Raw genomic sequence first — 26,267 nt, 5'->3', positions numbered from 1 at the left:
ACTCACAATTCTTTGGCAACCTTTATTGGCCTCACATGCATCCTCAAATAAACACACACAGACATACGCACACGATTTTTCAGACGTGATTTTATGAGATGATATATATGGTATCTTATATATGCATGATGACTAGCTAGCTATAGAAAAGTTTACATTTTTTTGAAGGGTTTCATTAAAGATGTGTCGTAACTGTTTATATACTGTAGTTAATTTTATATCCAGAAAGCAAATTCAGTTGATGGAAACGGCCCCCCTCATGAAATTAAGGGCTATGCTCCGCCTCAATCTTGTTCTATATAAAATAAAAGATCTCATTTTCTTGAACTTGAAAATTTGAACCAATGAGCTCTTGCAAGATAGAGATATTAGTGCCTCCCCTTAGCCACTTAAAAGATGATTCAAATAAAAGACCATATATATATATTCCATTTTAGAAAAAAGTGATAAAATGATAATGTATGGAGTTATGTGTCAAAATAGAAGTGATATTTTTTAAACAAACGAATGAAAATGGAAAAAGTGTTACTCTCTTATGGGACAGAGGGAGTAATATTTTTGGGATCTAATTCTTCTTATTCTAGTAGAAAAGTGAAGCAAAACCATAAATATATCTTTTAATGTAGCAATGTAAGATAAAATCAGATAGAATTTTTGTGTAAATATAATAATTGATATACTCATGTTACTAGCTATGATGGATTGAAAGTTTGGGAAATTCCAAGGCCTTTGATTATTTCTATCATTTAAGCTAATTTCGCTTGATTCTCGTCCCATTGAAAGGGTGAGATTTCCTACTCTTGAATATAAAAATATTCGATCAATCATGAAAAGTAAACGTCCCATAAATATATTTTATGGATAAAGATGTTTATTTATACGGCTTATCAAATAGCTACATATATATTTCAAATACATTTAGATATAATGAATGAATATATATTCTTACAAATATGTAATATTTTATTTACAAAATTACTCTTAAAATAAAATATGTAATAGAGATATAATTAATAGACAATCCATATGTTGTTCTCAAGACACTTTTTATATTAGTATAGATGAACTTTTTGCAACAAAAATAATAAAAGACTTTATAAAATTAAATTCAGAATGATAATTAAATAGAAAGAATAACATGATTTGGATTCCATAATATATCAGATAGAATAATCAATCTTTGTTCCATGTCTAAATATGACTTTTTATTAATTCCGATTCTTTTGTCAGAATCAACATTCAGCCAGGTGATCACATACATAGATACATGTAGATATATACTCCATCCGTCCCTAAAAATTATGGCTTTATTATTATATCACGACGTCTCTGAAAATTGTGAATTTTTTTTATTTGAAAATGACCCTACAAAATTTTCCTCTCATTAATTATTTACAAAAAGGTGCGGAACCCAATCTCCACTTAAACATACCACACTTTTTCTTAAAACTCATGCTCTCTTTTTTGGTCCATAATTTTTAGGGACAAAGGGAGTATGAAATTGCGGTTTATTTAATCAGAGAATCGAACTGGGCATTTATTCACATTCTATTTGAGAGATAATTAATAAATATTCCTACTGTCTGCACAAAAACAAGCAAGAAATGCATATTCTACAGAAATATCTCCAGCAACTAGCATGTATAATTTATGATCGTTGAATGTGGCAAAATGATTTGGACTAAGAAAAGTTTGTCTGCTTGTGACCATAACATTTATTTAATCTATAATTGTACATTTGGAAAAGTATGTCTGCTTGTGACCATTGCATTTATTTAATCTGTGTGTTTAAATAAATATACGTGCGACTAAATAAGGCACATTAATTTCATTAATTTATTGGTCGGTCACTCAGATATATATGTCATGCTTCTCGGCCGCCATCATCAATGTACAAATTCCAGAGCTGCATAATAACCAATTAACACCGGTAGAGATACAATCATGCCGAAGATAACCCTGATATGGAACCATGCAAAAAATTAAGATTAAATTAGATGTAGATTAATAAGCAAATTATATTTAGGATGATGATGATTAGACTTACGCAGTGCTGAGAACGTTTGCATGTAATCCATATTCTTTGGCAAAGATGAAGGAGGTGATGGATTGTGGAAGTGCTGCTTGGATGATAGCGACACGCAAGACTTGTCCATGCAAACCAACAGCAAAGGAAGCTAGAGCCATGGCCAGAGGACCGGCAATGAACTTTAGCGCCATTCCAAATATTGTTAGATTTGCTCCACATGCTAACACTTTATCTTGAGATGCCATGAACAACCCTGCACCATATATGTATCAATTCATTATATATATATATATATATATATATATATATATATATATATATATATAGTGCTCGTTTGGTTCAAGTAGAGGAATGAAAAGGGAGTAGAATCAAATAAAGGAGTGGAATGGTAACAATAATCATTACTTTTATTGAGTGTTTGGTTTAACAATGGAAATGAATCATTAGTAAGGGATTCTCTTTCTTTTGTTTTCCCTCTATTTTGAGGGGTAACAAATTGGGTAATTGGGTTACCCTCAAGTAAGGGTAATGATTATCTCATTACACAAACCAAACAACAAGTAATGGATTCAATTACTTGATTCCCTTTCCAACTTCTAAAAACACTCAACCAAACGTGGGCTTAGTGTGAGAGAGAAAGGATTCAGTTAGAATGATATCTCTTGTTAGAAAGAGAATTGATAACGGATAAGTCAATAATTAAAATCTACGAATAAATTAATGTAACACACAAATAATCATTTTCAATTGGATGTGATGAACGGATCGAACCTCTCTCTCCCTCTCTCTCTCTTTCTCTACAACATAAAAACTAATTATTATGAAAAATGAAAACCAAATTTCCTAAATACACATTAACGTAATTTTTGTTGTATTTTAGAACAACTATATTTGTATTTTTTACATTTCTAGTACTTATATAATATACGAAGATGGGGAATATGCAAATACATTTGCTGTAATGCGACAAGAATTATGTTATTGTAAATTTACGAAATTTGGTTCTCATTTCTCATAATAATTTTGATTTTCCTTAGAACTCCTCGCTATATGCTGTGCATGTTACCGTACATATTAATTTGAAGGTGAGTGTGAGAGTCTCACCCATGCTGAACATGGCCGTGCCAGTACCAGCTCTAGACATGATCAGAATGGATCCTTCCACGATGCTCGGCATGCTAAAATGCCATCTGCACTTGCCATATATATAATTAACTAAACATTCATATATATATATATATATAGTAACTATAACATATATCTATACATTCAATTAATACATGATATAGCACCTGTTAGATATAAAGGCCCATGTAACACCAAGCATACAAGCATAGGAGTTGGGATTCTTGGAAATTTTGATGGAGACCTCTTTGATCAACTTCCGCAGAGATAGTGGTGGCGGTGTATTGCGATTGATAATCTCCTTTTGAAGTGCATCAGTGGTGGGTAGGTTTTCCAAATCATGATCAATTTGTGTGGGAGAAGGGCGGTGCAGATCGATATCCCTGGTGTGCTTGAGTTCCAAGATGAACAAGAGGATGGTGAGCCAAACAAGCGCCTGAAACACAGAGGATTGGACGACTAGGTCCACACCCATCTGTCCGTACATGGCCTTGAGAAAGGGAACCCCAACCACAAGTGAGTTTGTGAGAGTGGTGAGAGAGAAGCTGGTTATGGACCAACAGTAGTTCCCTTTGCTGCACCACTTGGCCCAGCACGCCAGCACCGCCACTATTATCACCTTCGAAATCGCATCCGCGGCCATGAATGTATAGTTCATGGTGAAAGGGTCTGCGTGGGCGGTGAACTCGAACACAAACATGGGATACGTGAAGTAGTACGCTAGCAGGTTGATGGCCTCGCACTGCTCCACCCGCAATATTCGCCACCATTTCACCGACCCGTATCCCAACATTAGGGCTGCGTATAGCGGCGCCATCGCCTCAACCACCTTCCACACATCTTCCCATCCTATCATTCTTGCTTGATGATGTTTAACTAAACTATATATGTTCTTTCACAATGAGCCTATATGTATATTTATAATATACGTACATAGAATAAATACATTACTTTAGCATATTTTACAGATCCATCCATTTAATGTCTGCATTGAATTAGGAGTAATAAGTAATTTCGATTATTCCTTGCCAAATTCTCTCTTCCTCAAACCTCAACTTGGAACGTCGACTGGTTTTCTTTCAGAGAAAGATTGTTCATATATATTTACATATATATTCCTCAGTCAAGTAAAGTTGTTACTACTGCTACGGTGATAACAACAAGAGAATAAGTTCTCTGAAATAACATCCATATGTAGCTATGCTTTTAACTCACTGTATTTTTAATTAACAAATAAAAACCTACGTACAATAAGTGAGGAGTGAGGATCAGAAACTGTTCTGTTGTGATATAAAGCTTCTTGAAAACCTATCATCCACTGCTTTCAGTATTCCCCTTTTGTGGTTTGATGTTAAATGATTGAGATGGCTAAACCGATTGAATGACATCACCAGCTTATCAACTAATCTTTTAGGATTAGACATAATTAGCTAGTGACGTGATTAAACATTTAATATAAGTGATATTAGCATGTAAATATATACACAAACATTTAGTTAATTCCTGAATTACAAGTGAAGTTTAATTTTGGTATGACAATACAAAAACTGTTGAGATGCATTTGCATTAATGGTTTGCTGTGCATTGAGAGGAAGATCCTGCTATGAGGCCAACCATAAATAGAGTTTTGCTCCCAACTCCAACCCAAGCTCTGTTGGCATGCATCATTATATTATGTGGGCCTCGCCGTTTGATGAAGATGCTGAGATGGAGAATGGATTTCCTCTAGTTCTCGGCTCATCAGAGCAATGCATGGGCAACACAGATAGATTTTCTATCACTGTATCATACAAAAATATGTTTACTACTTCTAAATTGATGCTACTCAACAATGGCTTCAGATGAATTGCTGAATTATCAGTGATGGAAGAATTTGCACTGCGTTTGCTACTAATTCCCGACAACGTACAAGTTTATGCTCATTTAATTAAGTGGATCACAAAATTAAAGACAGAATCAGCTAATCCCACGCAAAGAAAATTTTCCAACAATGCTGCTGAATTCAACAGCATCATTCAAAGTATACTTATTCTCATCTTTTTCAAAGGATTATTTGTACTTTTCAAAGTGAATTCAACAGCTGAAAAGATTTTTTTTTTTTTTTTTAATTTAATACCTAACTTCTACTTTTCAGAGCTTATTATTATACCAAGTATATTATATACTACCCCTTCTATAAAAATAGTCATAATTTTTATTTTTGGAGTGTTCCTAAAATATAATCATGTTCTACTTTTAGACATTACCATACAACATATTACCCTTATTATATTAACTTATTTATCTTATTTATCTATTCTAATAAGTGGGGACCTTTTTTTCACTCACAAAATAATTAGTTATTTCTTTTTATATCCAACAAAAGGGGGGAAAATCTGAAATGATAGTCCAAATATTCAGCCCAAAATATTTTATGGATTGAGGCCCAAACAAGGTAAACCTTGAAGCCCAACCCACTTCCATATTTTTTAGCCTCCATGTCTCATTTCTCATTTCTCACCTGGTATCCAACAGAAGGGGGAGAGAAGCAAAAGAGAGCATCGTTAATGTCGAAGCCACTAGGAACAACGGGAGAGTTTTTCAAGCGGCGCGACGAATGGCGGAAGCACCCGATGCTCACCAACCAGTGGCGCCACGCCACCCCCGGCCTGGGCATCGCGCTCGTCGCCTTCGGTATTTACCTTGTCGGTGAAACCGCTTATAACAAGATCTACGCCCCAAAATCTGATTCTCACTCCACCTCTTCCGCTTCTCACTGAAATCAGCCACCTATTACCGGTCAGACTCAAAATCTCGCGCTCAATTTGTTTATAAGAAGTTTTCGGTTTCTCGCTTTCTATTTGTCTATGATATTGGCATGTTAAATTAGGTTTTCTGAAATTTGTGGTTCTCTCAACCTGAAATTTGAAATTATCTTTTTCTTTTCCCTTATCATTTTCATAGATTCTCTTAAATATGTCCGGTATGAGATGAAAATATCATTAATTTGAGCGTCGATGGATTTCCTTAGTTCAGCTCCATCTTGTTTCTCGCTCACACACACAGTGTCAGTATACCTTTGTTTTTGGTAGCCTTATCTATTTCTTTTTTTTCAATTTTCTTTTATGGGTCAATGCTTTAATTGCCTTTAACTATGAAGGAATCACGTAAAAATGGGGACATTGTACTTGTAGTTCAAATTGAGGGTCTTGTTGTCTCTAAAACTGGGATTTCTCATGTTGCCAAGTTATCCAAACTTGAGATGAAAGTTAAGGCTTAGGCTTAGCGCAGGTATGGCCAAATTGAAGTGCAAGACAGATTCAATATATTTGAAAATTTATTAGTACCACTTGGTTATTCATGAAAAGGACTTCATCTTTTTCTGCGGCAAGTATTGTCTTTGTTTGCCCATCGAGTCTTGGGCTTGGTAGATAATGGGCTACCTATCCAAAAAAAATTTCTTTCATGACTCTTTAGGTACTGTTCCACCTTTCATCATTTTAAGGGGTGCATGAAATTTCCCAAATGACTCATTTTATTAATATCGTTTTATTCTGGAAGGTGTTGTGCTTATGAGATATTGTCTGTGGTAAGAAAAGAAAGGGGCTCAAAAAGAGTTAATATATCAAAATAGCTATATTCATATTGTAAAACTAAAATATAGTCATAAAGATATAAAAGAAATAAGGATAGCCATTTTTAACTTAAAGTACCGTTTTGCCCTTAATTCATGTAAATTAGCCTTCTATTCACGACTAGAAGTATTTGGTTGTGAATTATAGGCAAAATATGGTCAATTCACGACTAAGGTACTTTGTGAATGTGAATTTTTGGCAAAATATGGTGAAATCATAACTGAGAAGTATTTGGTTGTGAATTATAGGCAAAATAAGGTCAATTAAGAATCGTGGTTCTCAATTGTAGGCAAAATAAGTTCAATTCGTGACCAAGGAATTTCGTGGTTGTGAATGACTATCTTTTTATATCATTTTTAATCTTAGTTGTTATTTGTTATCTTTACAATAGCAAAATGACTATTTTACTAGTCCACTTTTATGAATATATTTTAATTGGTCGTTCTGGAATGTTATGTGCTTCTGAGATATTGTCCGTGGTAAGAAAAGAAGGGGGTTCAAAAAATCTGCCACTATCTTTTTCTCATGAAGGTGTTTGATGCTAATTTTGTGGTCAGTATCAATGCCTTTTCTTTTGAGAAAAAAAGAAGAAGAAAAAGATATAGAAACTAGCAACTAATGAGACTGGTGAACCAAATGTACGGTTTCACGACATGGAAACTTGTGTGGTCTAGTTTCTGCACCATGCGTTTTTGTTTTTCGGATTTGGGAAGACAAACTTGTTTCTTGTTTATCATGCCCATATGAATTGAATTCCTTGGAATTCTGCTAGTTTTATGCAAAAAGTCCTAATGTAACATTATCTTGAACTTAACCTTTCCCTATATTATAATGGTTGTGTAACTGAAGAAGTTCCAAGTTTGGTATTTTTTTATTATTATTACAAGACAACATTCTTGATTTGTAATTACAAATAAAGATGACGAATTAGGAGTCAGTTTAAGGACTACAGGTATTACATCTGATATTTTCTTCCCAGCACAACAGAGTGTGGCTTATGGATAACGATTAACGTAGTGTTTTCTTCCTTGACCCTTTCTCCTGTACTGTGTTGGGTTAAATAAATATCATCTTCTCCTATATGCCTTCATTTTTTTCCTGCCTCCATCATTCCATGCCCAACCCCAATCTTCTATGCTGTAATGCTTTTGGTCGTCGTTGGAGGTACTTTCCATATTAGCAAGAGTTTAATGCACTCATCCTCATCTTCTTGTATCTTTTTAGTCATATGAATTGTTGCATTTACTTTCCACATACAAAAATGATTAAACCCCTCAAGATTTATATTTGATGTGTGTATATATATTGGATTTGCAGATGACAGGGTATTTTGTCGAAGGAGTAATGTCCAGCTTCTGCTTTCCTTCATTTTTTTGAGCGGTCAATAATGCAGTGTTCGGATTTGTTTGTTGAATTCTGCCAAAACATCAATTTGTAACCTTGTGAATGATGAACTTCAATTATGTTATAGCTATAAATTGAACTTGCCCCTTTTGAAGCAAATACAGGGGAATTTCATAAAATAACCTATGCAAGCGAAATTGATAATCATTTAATCATAATAAGGGATTGCTATGAAAATAATGAAGCAAATACAGGGGAATTTCATAAAATAACCTATGCAAGCGAAATTGATAATCATCATTTAATCATAATAAGGGATTGCTATGAAAATACTCATTATGTATGTATCACATTTACTACATCATCATCGTCATAATCTTCATCAACATCAGGTGTAGAGAACTAGGCCTCTCTTCTCAACACCGTGATTGGCTGATATGCTCAACAGATGATGATCATCGTGACGGGCCGATACGCTCAACGGCTCAAAGGCACACTCAGTGTACACAAACCTCGACTGGCAACTCGTCGGCTAGCTTAGCCTAGGGCTGATATCGTCTCATCATCATCAGTAGTAAGTATCATACAAGTTCATCAAAATTTGGCAAGTCAGTAACTTTTAACATAACTTTAATTTGAATCATTTATCAAATTAATGCTTATCATTTCATTTCAGTTAGAAAGTCCATCTGGACTTCTACTTAATCTTTTTTCTATAACTCTTGTTCTTCTTTTACTTCCTCGCTCGTGCCTTCATGCAATGTAAATGTGACATTAGACTCATGAAGGAAAACAATAACTGAGCAGTAGTTCGTCACTATTTATGATGCTCATTAAGCATAGCACTACCTTCTAACTTAAGTTCATTGGTGAAGAATTTAACCAATGCTATCATATTCTTATCACATACTTCACTTGGAAACAACACATAACATAGATCATATAGAAACGTAACACACATCTTATTATCATTCAATGCTACTCAGCTCAATTACTCATCAAAATTCTTATTCGATATTACAACTTAACATGCTCATATAGGTGGGATCCACATTCACTTATGCCAAAGCCCGTCGTCAAGACCTCGAGCAAAATGATATTTGTATTTTCCTATCCCCTGCAATCAAGATCATCATGCACATTCTAATATATTTCTTCAATCTGATTTGGCGTTATGCCAAATACACTTGGATTCCGACTTGGTGTAGCTCTTCCGCTTCCGTTGACATCTTTCTTCCTCTTTTTCTTCTTTTTGAAAATATTAAAAGTTACAGTCCTGTTTTTACCATTAGGTCCAATAAAAAAAAGACTATAAAAATAAATTTTCTCCTTCATAAAATTCAGAATAATGATAAATAGAAAAATACCAAGATTTGTATTCCATAATATATCAGATAGAATAATCAATCTTTGTTCCATGTCTAAATATGACGTTTTATTGTCAGAATCAAGTCAGGTGATCACACACATACATACATGTAGACATGAAAATGCGGTTTAGTTATTTAGAGAATCGAAGTGAGTATTTATTCACATTCTATTTGAGAGATGATTAATAAATATTCCTACTGTCTGCACAGAAACCAGCAAGGAATGCATATTCTACACAAAATATCTCCAGCAACTGGCATGTAGTAAAATTTATGATCAATGATTAATGTGGCAATGATTTCGATTAAGAAAATTTGTCTGCTTGTGACCATTGCATTTATTTAATTAAAGTAAAGATGAAATGTAGAAATTTAAATAAATACGAACTTTATATCAAACTTCTTTCTCTTTTTGGCCATGTTTCTATTGATGATATATTAGGTGATATTATTAATTAATTAATTAATTAAAATTAATTTTTTATACTTATATTATCCTTTAAAAAATTTATCCAATAATTGATTCAAAAACTATATTATAATGATAAATTACTAGTACACTTGCCCGTGCGATGCACGACGAACATAGCTTTGCATCAAAATTAAACTATGTAGTGTGTGTGTCGGCTAAGTGATTAGGGGTTAACGACTAAAATCGGCTAAGTGATTAGGGGTTAATGACTAAAATCGAAGGTCTTGGGTTCGAGCCCCCTGTGGTGCAGTCTTTAAATTTCTTTATTTAATCATGTTAATTTATTAAAAAAAAAATTAAATGATGTATCAAATAAATATTATTTTTATAAGTAAATGTAAATTATTTAAAGATCCTTAATTTTATAAGTAAATGTAAATTATTTTTTCTTAAAAAATAAAATAATCTACATCAATTACTCATTAAAGATCCTTAATTTTATTTTATAATTTTCAAGAGTATCATTTTTAATTTTCCACCTATTTGATGGAAAACTTTGTTTTCTTCCCTAAAATTATAGAATAAACACATCTTAAAATTGCATAATAGCCAATTAACACCGGTAGAGATACAATCATGCCGAAGATAACCCTGATATACAAAACCAACAATAAGTTTAAATTAGATGTAGATTAATAAGCAAATTATATTTAAGATGAGATGACTTACGCAGTGCTAACAACATTTCCATATTCTTTGGCAAATATGAAGGAGGTGATGGATTGTGGAAGGATAGCGACACGCAAGACTTGTCCATGCAAACCAACAACAAAGGAAGCTGCAATGAATTTTAAAGCCATTCCAAATATAGTTAGAATTGCTCCACATGCTAACACTTTATCTTGTGACGCCATGAACAACCCTGCACCATATACGTATTATATATATTTAGTGTGAGAGATAAATGATCTAGTTAGAATGATATCTTTTGTTAGAAAGAGAATTGATAACGGATACAAATAGTAATTTTCAATTGGATTAATTTGATGAACGGAACCTCTCTCTCTACAACATAAAAACTAAAATTACTATGAAAAATGAAAACCAATTTTCCTAAATACACAGTAAACGTAATTTTTGTTGTATTTTAGAACAACTATATTTGTATTTTTTACATTTCTCGAACTTATATAATATAGGAAGATGGGGAATATGCAAATACATGTTATTGTAAATTTACGAATTTTGGTTCTTATTTCTCATAGTAATAATTTTGATTTTCCTTAGAACTCCTTGCTATATAGTGTGCATGTTAATTTGAAGGTGAGTGTGAGAGTCTCACCCATGCTGAACATGGCCGTGCCAGTACCAGCTCTAGACATGATCAGAATGGAGGGATATCAGACAAATTAGGGCAAATACATAAATTAGGGCAAATAAAGCAATTACCAAATAACTACACAGAACAAAAATTACCTTTACGGGTGTTGGAGGTTCTCTATGGGATCCACTACGGCCTGGTTTCCTTTTAGCGAAATGTTTGATTTCACCCGAATCGCTGCTACTACCGCAGTCATTGTTGTACGTTATCACCGGTTCATGATGTTTCTTATATAGGAATATTGTTTAAATCTTTGGGAAGCGGATTTCAAAATTCAAAAATATATTACGATTAGGTCTTCTGAGTGCAAGCGCCTCTTTAGAATGTAGAGTATAAAAGTTGAAAACCATTTTTCGTATTTCTCCCAACAAAAACTCCCCCTTCCTACTTCTCTCTTGTCTGAGCAATGGCACCACTACGACGGAGCAAAAGGCTGAAGGCGAAGGCGACGTCGACGTCGGAGGTTGATCGTTTCTACACTCGCGAGAAGAAGCCCCGTGACCGTGAACCCCCCTCACGATTGCCTTCTGCTGCTGATAGGGTTTTCTTTCTTCTCAAATCCCCCAATTTCTTTTTATAAGTACTGTATTATCCGCCGTATATATATACTTCCATCATGTAATTAATTAAGTTATACTATTTTGCTACTTCTTTTTATAAGTATTGTGTATAAATTTCAAAATTTGTGTAAGTCAATATTTTACGCAGGATTTAGATTTACAATTAGTGATGTCTGGTATCCTTTCTGATGATAGCAAGTTGCAGCTTGATTCTACTACGCAATTGCTAAATTTAGTTTCTGTTGGTAAGGCCAACAACTAAGGATGTGATGTCTTCTTTTTTATTTATTTTATCACTTGGAGTATTTTTTATTTTCTGCAATTTCTCTCTTCTTTCTTCACAGAAGACAACCCTAACCCTATGATTGATCAAGTTGTACAACTAGGAGCTGTTCCTAGATTTGTTGAATTCCTCAAGAGGGATGATTATCCACAACTTCAGGTCTGAAATTCTTCTCATTCCAGTATCTTTTTTTTCAATCTTTTTTTTCATGAGTTGAGATGCTAGTGTAGTTAATTCTCTTATTCATCTTCAGTTTAAAGCAATACTCGTTCTAAAGAATATTGCTGCTGCCAACACTCAAGTGGTGATCAACTCTGGGGCGGTCCCTGTTTTTGTGAAACTGCTGGAATCATCTTCTCATGATCTTCAAACCTGTGAGCAGGTATGTATGACATTCAAAGTTTTAAGGCCTAATGTTCTTTCCCTTGAGTTTCTGGGAAAACTGTCTGTTTCTTCTTCATTCGATGGCTTATATGCAGGTCGCGTGGTCTTTAGGAAATATTGCTGGTGAATCATTTAGCTGTTGTGATGTTGTCCTTAATTGTGGAGCCTTGCGTCCTCTTCTCACTTTGTCTGAAAAGCATAACAACAGCCTTTCTTTTCTGAGAATTGCTACCCGGACTCTGACTAATATCTTTGAGACTCTCACTAATATCTCTGGGGGAGCACCTAAAGTTCCATTGCAGCAGGTCGCTATTTCAACCTAATTACTACTCATACTTATGTTTTATTTATGCATTCTTGGCTGCATTTTTACTTGTGGAGATTGAAATTTTTAGTTGGGAGGGAGTCGTAATCTTTACCAATATTGACAATGTCTTGTTTTCTAGTCACTTTAATACACATAAATGCATGTGTTCATCAACTGACTAATGTATCGTTTATTCGTTTTCTTGGCTGTAGGTTCTGTTTGCCATTCGGACTTTTAAGTCTCTCCTTGATTTAAAAGATGAGGAGGTCTTGAAAGAAGCTTGTTGGGCATTGTTTTATATAACTCACTATAAAAATGGAATAGAAACAACCATGTATAAAGATGAAGACGTAGCTTTCAAGCTTGCCGATCTTTTTGAGTAAGTACAGTGGTGTTTCTTGTTTTATCTTTACCTATATTCTTTGTTTATGTAGCATCATCGTGCTGACTGCTGATATGTTTTAATATAACTTAAAGCCATGCACCTCTGATTGTGCTTTTTCCTGCACTTCGGGCAATGACATCAATTGTTCATGGAGCTTATTGGAATATGGATCGGGTATTGTTCTATTTACTTAATTCTTTTAACTCGGATACATTTAATTTCGCATTCATCCGATATAACTTTGGTGTTGCATGGATGGATGCAGCGGGTTTTGCTTCTTAGAGGACTTTGCATAGGAGCCATGATGAGAAAAGATATACACCACTTCTTTAAGAAAGACAAGCGTTGTCATGATCAGTTTGAGTTCGAGATGCAGATGCTCATGCCTAGTTTTGAAAAGGCAGTGTATATGCCGCATACTGAGGAATGAAACTGTGTTTTTTCCCCCTTTGTTAATATAGTTAGTTCATTCGGCTTCTTTTGTTTAAAACATACATTTCAGATGATGGTTTAGATCTTCCATTTGTTTTGGAGTTTCTTTTGTTTAAAACATACATTTCTGATGATGGTTTAGATCTTCCATTTGTTTTGGAGTTGCAGTGTGAAGTTATTGATTTCTTGTCATCTCCCTCTCTCTTAGCTTAACTTTTGAAGCATATTCTTGAATTGCATTGGCATACTTTCTCAATAATTTGGTTCTAAATTGAGCAAAAAATCTTTCTTTGAACAAGTATTGCCAGTCAAGAGCTACATATGGTTTCGTGTGATGTGGGGTGCTATATCCAATTTACTAATCACAATTAAAATGTAATTAAACATTAATTAAAAATTTTAAAATATTATTGGGGTGCTATATCCAATTTTAAATTATATTCCAATTTATTAACTTGAGGATATCCAAATTAGGTTTAGTTTGTAGTAAATGTGCTACATGTCTTTCCAATGGAGCAATGAATATAGGGTTTTAATTCAAATCATTTTCAAATAAAAATAGTTTAATTCATAAAATTAGTTGAGGAACTAGTTTTTGGGGCTATAAAGGCAAAGCTGTTAAATAAGATTATTCTTTACCTCAATCAATACTAAAGGCTATATATAAGTCAAAATCGCATCATAAGAAATAAAAATATATCAAATATATATGAGAGATTACAATTAAGTAGTTCGATTTAAATGATTTGTTGCGCTAATTCGAAACTTTCGAGCAGCCTCGAATTATGACCTTGACTATATGGTTTTCATAATTAGAATTGTATGAAATGGTCGGAAACATAGACAAATACACACACGCACATGTATAGTGTTGGCCTCTATAAAACATACAAATATATATATATATATATATATATATATATATATATATAAATAAATTGGGTGTGGTTCTAGAGAGAACTACATTATTTGTGAGAACGTGAGAACCATCAAATCTAATGCATTCACTGTAAAAATTAATGCATTCGCTGTTAAAATTAATGCACTCAAAAAAATAAAAAAAAATTGCTCCCTTCAGGATTCGAACCCAGGATCTGCATTCATCCATCAAGATGATACATCCACCGTAGATCTTGATAATCGAATGGCTGAAAATGGTTCTCCGTTCTTTTTTTATTTATGGTTCTTTCTTGAACCTCTCCCTATATAAATTAGTACGTCCGCCCGTGCGGTGCTTCGAAATTGAATGACACTTTAAATAAAATTATTAAACGAAATAAAAATATAAGTAAATATGAATTATTTTTTTAAATAAAATAATTCACACCATTTTTTATTAAATTGGAATTTATTGAAAATATCAAGAAAAACTCATGAAAGCACACAAATTTACACCATTTACACAATAAAGAACATGAATTTAAAATAAAATATTTCACACCATTTTTAAACTTTGTACTTTCAATAATTGAAATACCAATTTATTATTTTTAAGTTTTACTAATTATAAATTGGTATTTCAACTATTGAGAATACAAAATTAAAATTTGTTCTGTTTTACTCAGGTTCTTTATTGTGTAATTGATGCAAATTATTTTATTTGTAAAAAATATTTCACATTTACTTATTTTTTTTGTTTAATAAATTTATTTATTTAAAATGACATTCAAGTTTGATGCTCGCTGCGTGTATCTAAGGGCGGGAGTATTAGTTTATGTTAGGAGAGAAGTAAAACATAGTATATTCAAAAAATGAGTATTTTTTTTACAAATTAAAAGGAATAGTTTCTATTACCAACACATTATAATAAATATACAAAATTATTTCATCTCATGATCCAAATTAATTAGTCTAATGATAATATAAAAATATATTTAAGAATTCCTAACCTTTTGTTATTATTATTATTTTTTGGGTAGCTTAGGAAAAGAAATCATTTATGCTCCACTTTTCTTCTCTCAAGCCATCTCCGCCAAGAATGTAATTATATCTCAATTATATACATAAACCCAAACTCAAAATATACTAATAATATATTGTTTCTCATTGATTGAAAAATATATATATATATATATATATATATATATATATATATATATATATATATATATATTCAGCCCCCAAAAAATTCAATCTTTCATTTCATATAAAAATAAATATTATACAAAAATCTGATATATATATATATATATATATATATATATATTTTCTAAATTATATATTCACCCCCAAAAAATTCAATCTTTAATTTCATATAAAATTAAATATTATACCAAAATCTGATTATTAATAAATTATAATTGTATAACTTAAAAAATAAAGTACATTGAACAATCCGTCGTACATATATAAATTGAAAACAAATGGAAATAGCAAAAATTTAAGACTTCGAATTGATATATTGTTTAATCAAAACTGATAGCTTTTAGTATATTATGTAATTTATTTATGAGAAAAATTTTGAGGTAGCCAAAATGAAGCATAAAACACAAATTTTGGCCACTAATTGAAAATACTTAAATTTTGTCCTTTTTTTTTATTTCGGACGATTTTAACCTTAGGGGCGGACCGGGTATCGGGTCGCGTGCGGGTAGGGTTTAGGGTCGCGGGCGGGTTATAGGGTTTCAACAAAACTAATTTTTCACCATTTGTGCACCAATTTTTCACCGCCATTTACCGTTCTCTCTCGGCCCTTTTACCCTAAACCGCCCTCAACCGCGCCGTCGGAAATCTCGTGGAAAACCGCCGTGAACTGCTGTCAACCGTCGTCAACCACCCACCTTCATCTTCTCCACCTGCATATTATCCGTTTATCCACTCAACTCCACTCCAAAAAATGACCAAGCGCAAGCGCAAGGCTTCACAAACCGGCTCGACCTCCAAGCGCCAGCGCGCTGCAGAATCCGGCGAGGAAAAAGCCGGATTTGGAGTTCCTGGAAGCGTCATGGATATTTGCAAAGAAATCAATGCAGATGAGAGTTCCGGATCTGAGGAACAACAATCACCGATCCGGGTGGTGACTCTTCCAACCACGGCGGAAGAAGCCGGCGAGGAAGACGAAGCCGCCGAGGAAGAAGATTCTGGAGAGGAAGAAGAAGCCATCGAGGAAGAAGAAGCCGGCGAGGAAGAAGAATCCGGAGGGGAAGAAGAAGCCGTCGAGGAAGAAGAAGCCGGAGCGGAAGAAGAAGCCGGCGAGGAAGAAGAATCCGGAGCGGAAGAAGAAGCCGTCGAGGAAGAAGAAGCCGGAGAGGACGAATCCGCCGAGGAAGAAAACTCCGAAGAGTCCGCTGGTGAAGATGAGAATGATTTGGCAACTACGGTAATTCCTTGAAAACCCTAATTTACTTGATGATTTGCATGTTGGAATTACTCAGTTTTTTTGGGATTTCCTCTCGGCACTTATGGCACTATTAGTGCCATAAGTACCAAGAGGAACATTGATTACTCTGGTTTATTTTGGATTACTTGGTTTATTTTGGATTACTTGGCTTTATTGTTGGGATTTCCGTTTGTAGATCTGATGAAATCTGTCATTTTACTTGATGTGTTTTTATTTTAGATTTCCTTTGGCACTTATGGCACTAATAGTGCCATAAGTGCCAACTGTGTATTTAAGATCTCATTATAATACGTTTCATTCATTTTGGCATGCTTTTATTTTCGGAATGAAGGTACAATGGAAATACCTACGAAAAGGTATGGAGACAATAAAACACAAGGTCAACATTACGGGCAAGGAGAACATTATTGAAATCATAAAGAATGTTTTAGAGGGTGACAATGTATACCATGAGCTGCAAGAGTCTGTTTTCAGTGATTTCCTCAAACTGCCATCCCACGTATCACGATCAGGCCAATGCCTGCATTTCATGATATCAAGACAGATAGAAGGAAAACCAAAACCGGATGAGACGGCGTTGTTTTTTATCGTGGATGGCTATGTGACGAGGTTTTCCAGGATTGAGTTTTTTTTTATGACAGGATTGAAATTTGGGTCAAGCAACTTTAACCCCTATGAAGATCACATCATACTTGAGAATTCTTTTTATCAGAGAGTTCTTGGCGGTACGGAAATTTCCCCCAACAAATTGAGGGAGATGTTTATGAGCCGAGGTTTGGGTGAGCAAAAAATGGACTATGTTAAGGCAGCAAAGATGCTAATAGTGACGGATCTGATATTCGGCTATGATGGTACGAATTACAGAATTCCGGATTGGCTCTGGGTGCTATCTGAGGACAAAACAGCATGGGAGGAATTCCCATGGGGCAGCATGTCATTTCAGATGACATGTCATGCAATCAACAAGGTGAGAAGCACTCCAGCAGCAGCAGCAAATGCATCATATCATCTAGCCGGGAACACTCTTGCCTTCTTGGTAAGTAACATTAAATATTGTTCAATTCACACTGTTTTCCCAATAAAAACTAAATTACCTCATTTGATTCTGTGTTGTCAGGCTTGGATGTTTTGTGCTCTCCCAAAGCTGGGAAAGGATATCGGACAAAGAAAACCCTCAAAAGTATTCCCCCGGATGCTGAGGTTCACCTACACTAACAATCGCAGGAGACCGGAAGCTGACGAACAGGTAAAAATACTTAATAATGTTCTGCTCCTGTTGGCATTTATGGCACTAAAAGTGCCATAAGTGCCAAAGGAAATCCAAAAAAACATGAAGTAAAATGGTCCTTGTGCAGGTTCATTTTTCACTGAAACCAACAGAAGAGGAAAAGCAAGATAAACACTGGGCATCTATTGAAGAAGAAGGAACGCCATTCATTTTGCAGTACAGTCCCACTGCGGATGGCAGCAAGAAGAGAGCAAAGAAAATGGCCGCGAGGTATGAGGGGGTAAGAATGATTCAAGAACGAATGATAGAGAGCGAAGGAGAAGGAAGAAACCAGCAACAGCAAGAGCATCAACAACAGCAACATCAACAACAACAGCAGGGAGAGGCTGTGATGACATTCACAGCCTCGGAAATGAAGCAATTTATTGAAAAAGTGGGAGAAAGCGCAGCAAAGAGAGCGCGCATTGAATTTGCTGAATATTTCAATCGGGAAGAGCTGATAAATGACATAGCTGACTGCGTCGTTAGCAAATTGCGTCAAAGATAGCAATATAGGCCACCACAAGAGGTTAAAATTTCTTAGTGCTTAGTATTGTATTCCTCACACTAATCATTGTTTTCAAACCAGGTTGCAAGCACAGCAGAATGGATGGCGCACTGTGAATCTGAGGAGAGATTTTACTGCCAAGTATGGGGAACACCGGCTTCTATGCCAACACCAACACCAACACCCACACCACCAGCAAATGCAGACATTGAAGCCGGAATATCAGCCGCAGCGGCAGCACCAGCAACCGCACAACATGAAGCAGGAACATCTGCAGCAGTGGCAGCAGCAACAGCATCCCCGCCTCAACAATTGGGGCAAATCAGACCAAAAAGGATGAGGATGCCATCTGCAGCATGTAAAAGTCTATTCCGGCGTGATGATGTCAGAGGAACAAATTTTATTAGGTACCTGAGGAGCAAAGAAGTTGAACAGTAAGTAATTAAGTAGCATTGAATAGATTTGCCTAATGTATGCCTAATGTATCATCATTCCAATTAACATTCTCATATGCATTGATATGTCCAGGAGGAATGTGGGATTGCCATATCTGGTGGACAAAAATTGGTTTGGTCTGATAAAGAAGACTACCGAAAAGCTAGACAGTCAAAGCATAGACTCCTACCTTGCCGTGCTAGCAGCAAAACCAGAGTTGGCTGGTTTTGAAGGAATTGAATTCCCTGCAAACATTGCCATCACAGGCACAATGTTCTCGGTAATTACTTAATAATTTCTTCTTGTAATATATATATTTCATAATAATCTACTCATCTTGGCACTTATGGCACTATTAGTGCCATAAGTGCCAAGAGGAACATCGATTACTTGGTTACATTTTGAATTTCGGTTGGCACTTATGGCACTATTAGTGCCATAAGTGCCAACCGAAATTACAATATAAAGTATATAACAACTCAAATATAATAATGCACAGGCCGCCATAGACCAAGTATGGAATGAATTACATGGAAAAGATCCGAAAGGCACAACATATGACCCGAAAAGCGAAGAGATCATACAAGAGGAACAAATGAAGAGGCTATGCTTGTTTGCAGTGGGGAAAGAGCCACGATGGGGGGAGTATGTCAAGAAATGGAACGATGTTGAGAAGGTTAGTGTGTCAATACCTAAGTGAGTTAAGTGTAAGTCGTATTGTTTATTTTTTTGACTAATGTATGTTATTTAATGTCAGCTCATCATGATTGTTCACTTCAACGATCACTGGGCCACCTGTTTGGTGAATTTCACGGACCAAGAGTTGAAGATATATGACTCCAATCAGCACAAGTTCGATGATATCCATCTCGATATACGTCAATGTGCTTTCTTGCCAATCTGCAGGATTATACCACAGATCCTCAAGAAGATTGGCTATTATGAGAAGCGCAATGTGGATGGGAAATACACAGAATGGATATATTCCTACCCATACGATGGATCGAACAATCTGAAACAAGTGGATAGCGTAAGTTGTGGGGTTCTGTGTCTTAAGTATGTCGAGATGATGCTTACTGGAAAGTACGTTGAAAAGAACATGAGCAAGGCAGTGCTTAAAACATTCCGTGAAAAGATAGCAGAAAGCATCTACAAATTCAGCACGGATCCAAGTACCTTTGAGCCCTTGGATGATGAAGATGAACAAGAGGATGCCGGTGAAGGCGAAGATGACGGTGAAGGCGTTGCGGCAGCCAATCTTCGTGAATGAACAATCAGTTTATATTTGTAAAACAATTTCTAGCATACTTGATAATCAATTTAGGCTTGATAAAGAACTTGGTGATCAGTTAGTTTATTTTGATTATGTGATATATATGGTATGTTTTAGTCAGAACCCTAAAGGTTTGGATTGTCAAGTACATAGCAGGTTTGACACTTATGGCACTATTAGTGCCAGAAGTGCTTAAGGATATCCAAAATAAGTGCTTGCGGAAACGAAAAATAAAACAAAGTAAAATGGCCCTCTTGGCACTTATAGCCCTAATAAAGGATATCCCAAAAAACAAGTGTTTTTGGAAATAAAATTGCCCTCTTGGCACTTATGGCACTATTAGTGCCATAAGTGCTAAAGGATATTCCAAAACTCAATGGTTCTCTTGGCACTTATGACACTAATAGTGCCACAAGTGTCTTCGGAAAACATAAACAAGTAAAATGGCCCAAATGGCACTTATGGCACTAATAGTGCCATAAGTGCCAAATGGGACTTGCAAGCATCTGACAGATTCGATAACAGATTCCAACAATGACAAACACCTATAAAAGGTCAACATTACATAATTCAAATGAACAATGAAACATGTCAATATATAAAAATTTTAAAAGCTTCAACTAAGCCTAAGAGGACAGGTTACACGGTTATGATCGTCAGATCTACAAAGGCTGCATCGTCTCTTTTTTGTACCACTAACACATGACTCACTGCTGCTGACTTCTTCCTGCACTGTAAGTTGCATGACCGCAGTGCACGTAGATTGATAATGTCCTTTCTCATGGCATCGAGAACAAACACGACGGCTCGATGAGCTGGAACCACCACTCTTCATCCTCTTCTCACGCGGCCTCCCAGATTGTTGAACATCACCTGGTGTTAGCACAACCCTCGAAGCAATATCCTCGGGAATGCACCAATCTTCAGGATTCGGTAGTGGCATCACCTCGCTAGAATATATTTCACGGAGAGTAGCAGTTGAAAAGTAATCATTCACATAAGACAACGGGTTCTGGTTCACCTTTCTGCATCAAAAGAAGAATCAAATAAATATCATTATTGTAAATAAACAAGCATAAAGATCGTGCAGAACTATATGGCACTTATGGCACTAATAGTGCCATAAGTGTCATTCGTGCAGCAAAAATGCACTCAATCACATGGCCACAAAAAACAGAAATAAATCAAATAAAAAACAAAGAATCAATACTGACCCTATTGCAGCTGCATCATGAGGACATGGTATCATTTGGAACTGGAACACAAGACACGTGCATGTGTGACTGCCAAGATCAACAACATAACTCTTGTTATCAGATGTAACCTCAAACTTTGTTGGATTGATTGGCTGGACATACATCCTCAATCCCAAATCAACTGATTTAGCCAATCTCATAGATGCCCAATCTGTCAGCTCGAGAGGTCTTTCCATAGCAAGAACCCATCGTTCATAGAACCAAGTTCCAATCCTTGATCGGATAGTCTCCAAAAGGGTGCAAACAGGTAACCTTCTAGACCATCAGAGACAATTGTTCAAACTCTCAGCAGGATTAGAGGTCATGAGCATATAGCGACGGACCGGGCAGTGTGAACGAGCCCATCTACTTGGACCAATGCTCATCAACTTCTCATATGCACGAGGTTTAACAGACTTCAAATTCTCCATGTGTAGCTCAAAATCCTCAATCTTGTACGCCCTTGCAGCTAACTTGAAAAGAGTAACAACATGACTTCCCCAATGCTTTAGATTGCTCTGTATGTGAAAGGAACAAAGTGCCTGCGGGGTTCCTGGAAAGACATGCTCTATTGCTTTTTTGATACTCACATGCTGATCAGAAACAAACAGTAACTCATCACGGACACCAAAAGTATGCCGTAGCCGCTTAAGAAACCAAATCCACGATGCATCACACTCTTTATCCGCAATCCCAAAAGCTAAAGGCAATATCTGTTCATTTGCATCTTTTGCAACAGCAACAAACAAGATACCTTTGTATTTGCCCTTCAAATGAGTGCCATCAATAACTATCATAGGACGACACGACTTAAAGGCTTTAATACAAGCAGAAAGAGCAATAAAAGCATACTCGAACACATTATTTTCATTAGTCTGTACATCTACCACAGAACCAGGATTTGCCTGCTGTAGCATGTGTAGGTACTTCGGCATGATGTGAAAGGAAGTATCCGGGTCACCATACGTCATCTTCAAAGCCAAGTTCCTCCCAGCAAGTGCAGTGCTATACATGACAGAAATACCATATTTATGCTGTAACAATGCATGAATAGTTCTTGGTGTAAGGGTAACACCTTTAGCCATCACATCCGGAAGGAAATACGATGCCAACACCTTAGAAGACACTTTTGGGGCAGCATGGTACCTCAGGTCAATTGCGCAGTCATGAGGAACAAATTCAGTAATAGTCCACATTTTTCCCAAAGCCTTCCCACGAAGAACAAACGGGCAACCACCTCCAAATTTGCAAACAACATAGTATCTACACAGTGAGGAACGAATTGTAGTGAACGATGCATGGTTAATAAGATGATAAACACCACAAGCTACAACCATCTTATCCTTGCTTTGAAAAATACCACCAACAGAGAATGTTTCACTGCTCGAATCCTCCTCCTCTATGCCTAGTTCTTGAAAAGGGACCAAAGCTAAATAAGCAGCACCTGGGATAACCCACTGACTAGTAGGGTGATGATAATTTCCTATCTCTTCATCAGAATCATCACGCGGTGGCATATTCTGACAATCTCTACCATAGTAGTCATCAAAATCCTCATCATCATCAGACCCATAATCACCTTGCCCAACTAAACGATCATCACCCTCATCCTCCTCATCAACATCATCAGCAACTTCACAACAATTCTCAAGACCATCCATCTGATTGTCACTAGAATTAAAATTGCTAGAAGCTGAAACTTCAACAACAGGATTATGTAAAACATGCTTCGCCAAATCATTACTTCTAAGAGAAACAGTCACATGTAAAATCGGCATTTGAACAGAATTCAACAAATGTGACAGTTCAAAATCATCAGTAATCTTCATCCTCATCACCTCACATCCAGGAGACTGAAACAATGCATCAATTTCATACATATAGACAGTCCTATTCTTCATTAAACGAAGTTCAATCTTACCAAGTAGATCAATAAATGTTATACCATTAGACGGTATAGGCATATATTCCCTCCGTCCACCCTCATAAACATTGTTAACCCAAGTTCCTCCATGAGCAATAATAATAGATGTTGCACCCATCTACATAAAACAAGGCAGTGTATGGTCATTAGTACAATTTCATACAGCACAAATATTGTAAATGTGATAAATAAACAAGCATACAAACAAGAAAAATAAAACCAAGTGAACTGGTCCTCTTGGCACTTATGGCACTAATAGTGCCATAAGTGCCAACGCAGATCCAAAATACAGACATAACAGCAATCAAATCTAAATCCCTAATTGGATAATCTAAACCCTAAATGGAACATCTAAACCCTAAATGGATAATCTAAACCCTAAATGGAACATCTAAACCCTATTTGGATAATATAAACCCTAAATGGTTAATCTAAACCCTAATTGGATAATCTAAACCCTAAATGGATAATCTAAACCCTAAATGGAACATCTAAACCCTAATTGGATAATATAAACCCTAAATGGATAATCTAAACCCTAAAGGTTTGGATTGTTAAGTACATAGCAGGTTTGGCACTATAAGTGCCAGAAGTGCTTAAGGATATCCAAAATAAGTGCTTGCGGAAACGCAAAGTAAAATGGCCCTCTTGGCACTTATATCACTAATAAAGGATATCCCAAAAAAACATAAGTGTTTTCGTAAATAAAATAGAAAATAAAATGGCCCTCTTGGCACTTATGGCACTATTAGTGCCATAAGTGCTAAAGGATATTTCAAAACTCAATGGTTCTCTTGGCACTTATGGCACTATTAGTGCCATAAGTGCCTACGCAGATCCAAAATACAGACATAACATCAATCAAATCTAAATCCCTAAATGGAACATCTAAATCCCTAAATGGAACATCTAAACCCTAATTGGATAATCTAAACCCTAAATGGATTTGCCTAGGAACTTATGGAACTAATAGTGCCATAAGTGCCTACCCATATCCAAAATACAAACATAACAACAATCGAATCTAAACCCTAAATGAAACATCTAAACCCTAAATGGAACATCTAAACCCTAATTGGATAATATACACCCTACGGGAAAGTGTTAAAATGCCCAGATGACTGCACCACCCAGCTACATGATATCAGAACACAACTGTATGGCACTAATGGCACTAATAGTGCCATAAGTGCCTACCATTGACAGCTACACATACAAAAACAACAGCAATAATATACGTGCCAAATCTCGTACAAAAATACAGAAATCACAGAAATAGAAGAAATCATGATGTCAATAAGATGAAACAGATCAAACAAACAAATAAACAAACAAAAAACAAACAAAATCTCGTACCAAATCTCGCCGGATCACTGCAGATTTGTCGAAATCGGTGAGAGAGAGGAGGAGGATGAGGAAGAGAGGATAATCGCCTCTCTAGTCTCTTCGTCGGCTCCTGCAAGAGAGAGATAGATGCGGAAAGGACAATCAGGGAGATAATGCAGATACGTCGAGGGCGGTGAGAGATAAGAGGAGGAGGAGAGGAAAATCGTTTCTCTAATCTCTTCGTCGGCGCTGGTGAGAGAGAGATACAGGCGCAGAGGAAAATCACAACGAGAGAGGTGCAGAATTGGCTTCATTCATCATCATCGCAACTTATGAAACAATAGGGCCGGCGAGATAGGTGGAGAATTGGTTGAATCACGTCGCAGGCGAGAGAGAGAGAGAGAGAGAGGATGAAAGCTCAATCACGTGTATGTGCTGCATCTGCATGGGTTAATCACTAAATCCGGATTCGGGTCAAAGGAAACTGTTGGATCCGTTGGGTTAAAGGGTAGATTAGGTATGACACATAAAAGATGGCCAAATATTGATATCTGAAATTTTGTGGACAAAATTTAAGTTTCAATCACCAATAGGGCCATCCGGCCCTATTGTTTCTTTATTTATTATTGTACTAACATCATTGTTACTATTATTTTAATCAATAACAATATTTAATTTAAGTCCAAACTATATAATTGAAATCCACACTTAAATAGCCCAAAATTGGAAATCCAAAAGTTTAAAATTAACTAAACTCAAATGTTAAAAAAAGAAAATTGATAGATAAAATCTTTAAATCATTATACTCCAGCGGCAACCCTAATTTATTCATTCTCTTTCTGTCATTGTTGTGTTGTTCTATTCGCTCTTCTGTATTTTTTTTATTTTTTATTTTTTTTACCGCCGTTTCCTGATTTTCTCCATCAGCATATTCATCTTCCCCATCGTCGGGGTCATCGTCCGCCTCCACACTCCCAATTTATCGCGGTTCGAATCACCCACTATCAATGTATTCATTGAAAAATTCAAGGGGATGCCGAATTTTCAGCCAATGTATTCAGTCTCTCGCCAACAATTTTAAGATTTTCGTCGCCGTCAGAGGTGTTAGTCGCAAAGGCCGTGATTTTTAAACCGAATGTGCGTGAGGAAATGTTGTCGGACGCCGCCTAATTGATCTCGAAATTATTCACGACGTGAATCCTCTGTAAGCCTTGCTTCGAGGCTATATCAAGGATGGCGAGATTTCCATATCCTCTTTCATTGAAGAAAGAGAAAAAATAAATAGATTCAAGAAGAGATCTTTAGGTAAAATGTACTGTGTTTTTCTTTTTTG

At 35.7% G+C, this 26,267-nt stretch overlaps 5 protein-coding genes across 10 annotated transcripts in view; 3 read left to right on the top strand and 2 right to left on the bottom strand.

Moving 5' to 3' along the window:
• The window catches only part of LOC131016908 (uncharacterized), a 1,184,262-nt gene that overhangs the window by 1,127,085 nt on the left and 30,910 nt on the right, over positions 1-26,267 (bottom strand). The gene's annotated exons all lie outside the window — the stretch shown is intronic.
• LOC131016906 (auxin efflux carrier component 5-like) lies at positions 1,676-4,125 on the bottom strand. Of its 2 annotated transcripts, none has more exons than XM_057945707.1 (4): positions 3,322-4,125; positions 3,134-3,219; positions 2,048-2,282; positions 1,676-1,959 (listed from the first exon to the last, which is right to left on the bottom strand). In XM_057945707.1, the coding sequence occupies exons 1-4, from the start codon at positions 4,008-4,010 to the stop codon at positions 1,887-1,889; spliced, it is 1,083 nt and encodes a 360-aa protein (XP_057801690.1). In that variant the 5' UTR covers positions 4,011-4,125; the 3' UTR covers positions 1,676-1,886. The 2 variants fall into 2 exon arrangements, with proteins under 2 accessions (XP_057801690.1, XP_057801689.1); XM_057945706.1 differs by having other exon boundaries at positions 3,101-3,219; positions 3,322-4,028.
• Positions 5,630-8,291, top strand: LOC131016988 (NADH dehydrogenase [ubiquinone] 1 beta subcomplex subunit 3-B-like). Of its 2 annotated transcripts, XM_057945846.1 has the most exons (2): positions 5,630-5,932; positions 8,086-8,291. In XM_057945846.1, the coding sequence occupies exon 1, from the start codon at positions 5,632-5,634 to the stop codon at positions 5,911-5,913; it is 282 nt and encodes a 93-aa protein (XP_057801829.1). In that variant the 5' UTR covers positions 5,630-5,631; the 3' UTR covers positions 5,914-5,932; positions 8,086-8,291. The 2 variants fall into 2 exon arrangements, with proteins under 2 accessions (XP_057801829.1, XP_057801831.1); XM_057945848.1 differs by lacking the exon at positions 8,086-8,291 and having other exon boundaries at positions 5,641-6,592.
• LOC131016909 (importin subunit alpha-2-like) lies at positions 11,467-13,818 on the top strand. Of its 2 annotated transcripts, none has more exons than XM_057945711.1 (8): positions 11,467-11,816; positions 11,984-12,080; positions 12,180-12,277; positions 12,372-12,500; positions 12,598-12,807; positions 13,022-13,188; positions 13,287-13,368; positions 13,460-13,818. In XM_057945711.1, exons 1-8 carry the CDS (start codon positions 11,682-11,684, stop codon positions 13,622-13,624), a joined length of 1,083 nt encoding a protein of 360 aa, XP_057801694.1. In that variant the 5' UTR covers positions 11,467-11,681; the 3' UTR covers positions 13,625-13,818. The 2 variants fall into 2 exon arrangements, with proteins under 2 accessions (XP_057801694.1, XP_057801695.1); XM_057945712.1 differs by having other exon boundaries at positions 11,539-11,816; positions 12,183-12,277.
• Positions 16,195-20,469, top strand: LOC131016889 (uncharacterized). Of its 3 annotated transcripts, XR_009099250.1 has the most exons (6): positions 16,195-18,002; positions 18,084-18,212; positions 18,322-18,762; positions 18,823-19,456; positions 19,676-19,852; positions 19,934-20,469. XR_009099250.1 is itself a non-coding variant. In XM_057945677.1 (5 exons), the coding sequence occupies exons 3-5, from the start codon at positions 19,262-19,264 to the stop codon at positions 20,444-20,446; spliced, it is 885 nt and encodes a 294-aa protein (XP_057801660.1). In that variant the 5' UTR covers positions 16,195-18,002; positions 18,084-18,212; positions 18,322-19,261; the 3' UTR covers positions 20,447-20,469. The 3 variants fall into 2 exon arrangements, 1 of the variants encoding a protein (XP_057801660.1); XR_009099249.1 differs by having other exon boundaries at positions 18,322-19,456.

Source organism: Salvia miltiorrhiza, chromosome 3 (genome assembly GCF_028751815.1).
Source record: "Salvia miltiorrhiza cultivar Shanhuang (shh) chromosome 3, IMPLAD_Smil_shh, whole genome shotgun sequence".
NCBI classification, from domain to species: Eukaryota; Viridiplantae; Streptophyta; class Magnoliopsida; order Lamiales; family Lamiaceae; genus Salvia; species Salvia miltiorrhiza.
The sequence above is the reverse complement of the archived record's forward strand: the minus strand, read 5'-3'. Positions and strand labels throughout refer to the sequence as shown.

What these genes read in the sequence shown, in the direction of transcription:
- LOC131016906 (XM_057945706.1), bottom strand. Translation starts at nt 4,010, where the DNA reads ATGATAGGATGGGAAGATGTGTGGAAGGTGGTTGAGGCGATGGCGCCG. An exon ending in TGGGCCTTTATATCTAACAG is followed by an intron (nt 3,220 to 3,321) that starts GTGCTATATCAT and finishes TGGCAAGTGCAG; the next exon opens with ATGGCATTTTAGCATGCCGA. An exon ending in ACTCACCTTCAAATTAATAT is followed by an intron (nt 2,283 to 3,100) that starts GTACGGTAACAT and finishes TATATGGTGCAG; the next exon opens with GGTTGTTCATGGCATCTCAA.
- LOC131016988 (XM_057945846.1), top strand. Translation starts at nt 5,632, where the DNA reads ATGTCTCATTTCTCATTTCTCACCTGGTATCCAACAGAAGGGGGAGAG.
- LOC131016909 (XM_057945711.1), top strand. Translation starts at nt 11,682, where the DNA reads ATGGCACCACTACGACGGAGCAAAAGGCTGAAGGCGAAGGCGACGTCG. An exon ending in ATCTTCAAACCTGTGAGCAG is followed by an intron (nt 12,501 to 12,597) that starts GTATGTATGACA and finishes GCTTATATGCAG; the next exon opens with GTCGCGTGGTCTTTAGGAAA. An exon ending in AAGCTTGCCGATCTTTTTGA is followed by an intron (nt 13,189 to 13,286) that starts GTAAGTACAGTG and finishes TATAACTTAAAG; the next exon opens with CCATGCACCTCTGATTGTGC.
- LOC131016889 (XM_057945677.1), top strand. Translation starts at nt 19,262, where the DNA reads ATGTCCAGGAGGAATGTGGGATTGCCATATCTGGTGGACAAAAATTGG. An exon ending in TCACAGGCACAATGTTCTCG is followed by an intron (nt 19,457 to 19,675) that starts GTAATTACTTAA and finishes AATAATGCACAG; the next exon opens with GCCGCCATAGACCAAGTATG. An exon ending in AATGGAACGATGTTGAGAAG is followed by an intron (nt 19,853 to 19,933) that starts GTTAGTGTGTCA and finishes ATTTAATGTCAG; the next exon opens with CTCATCATGATTGTTCACTT.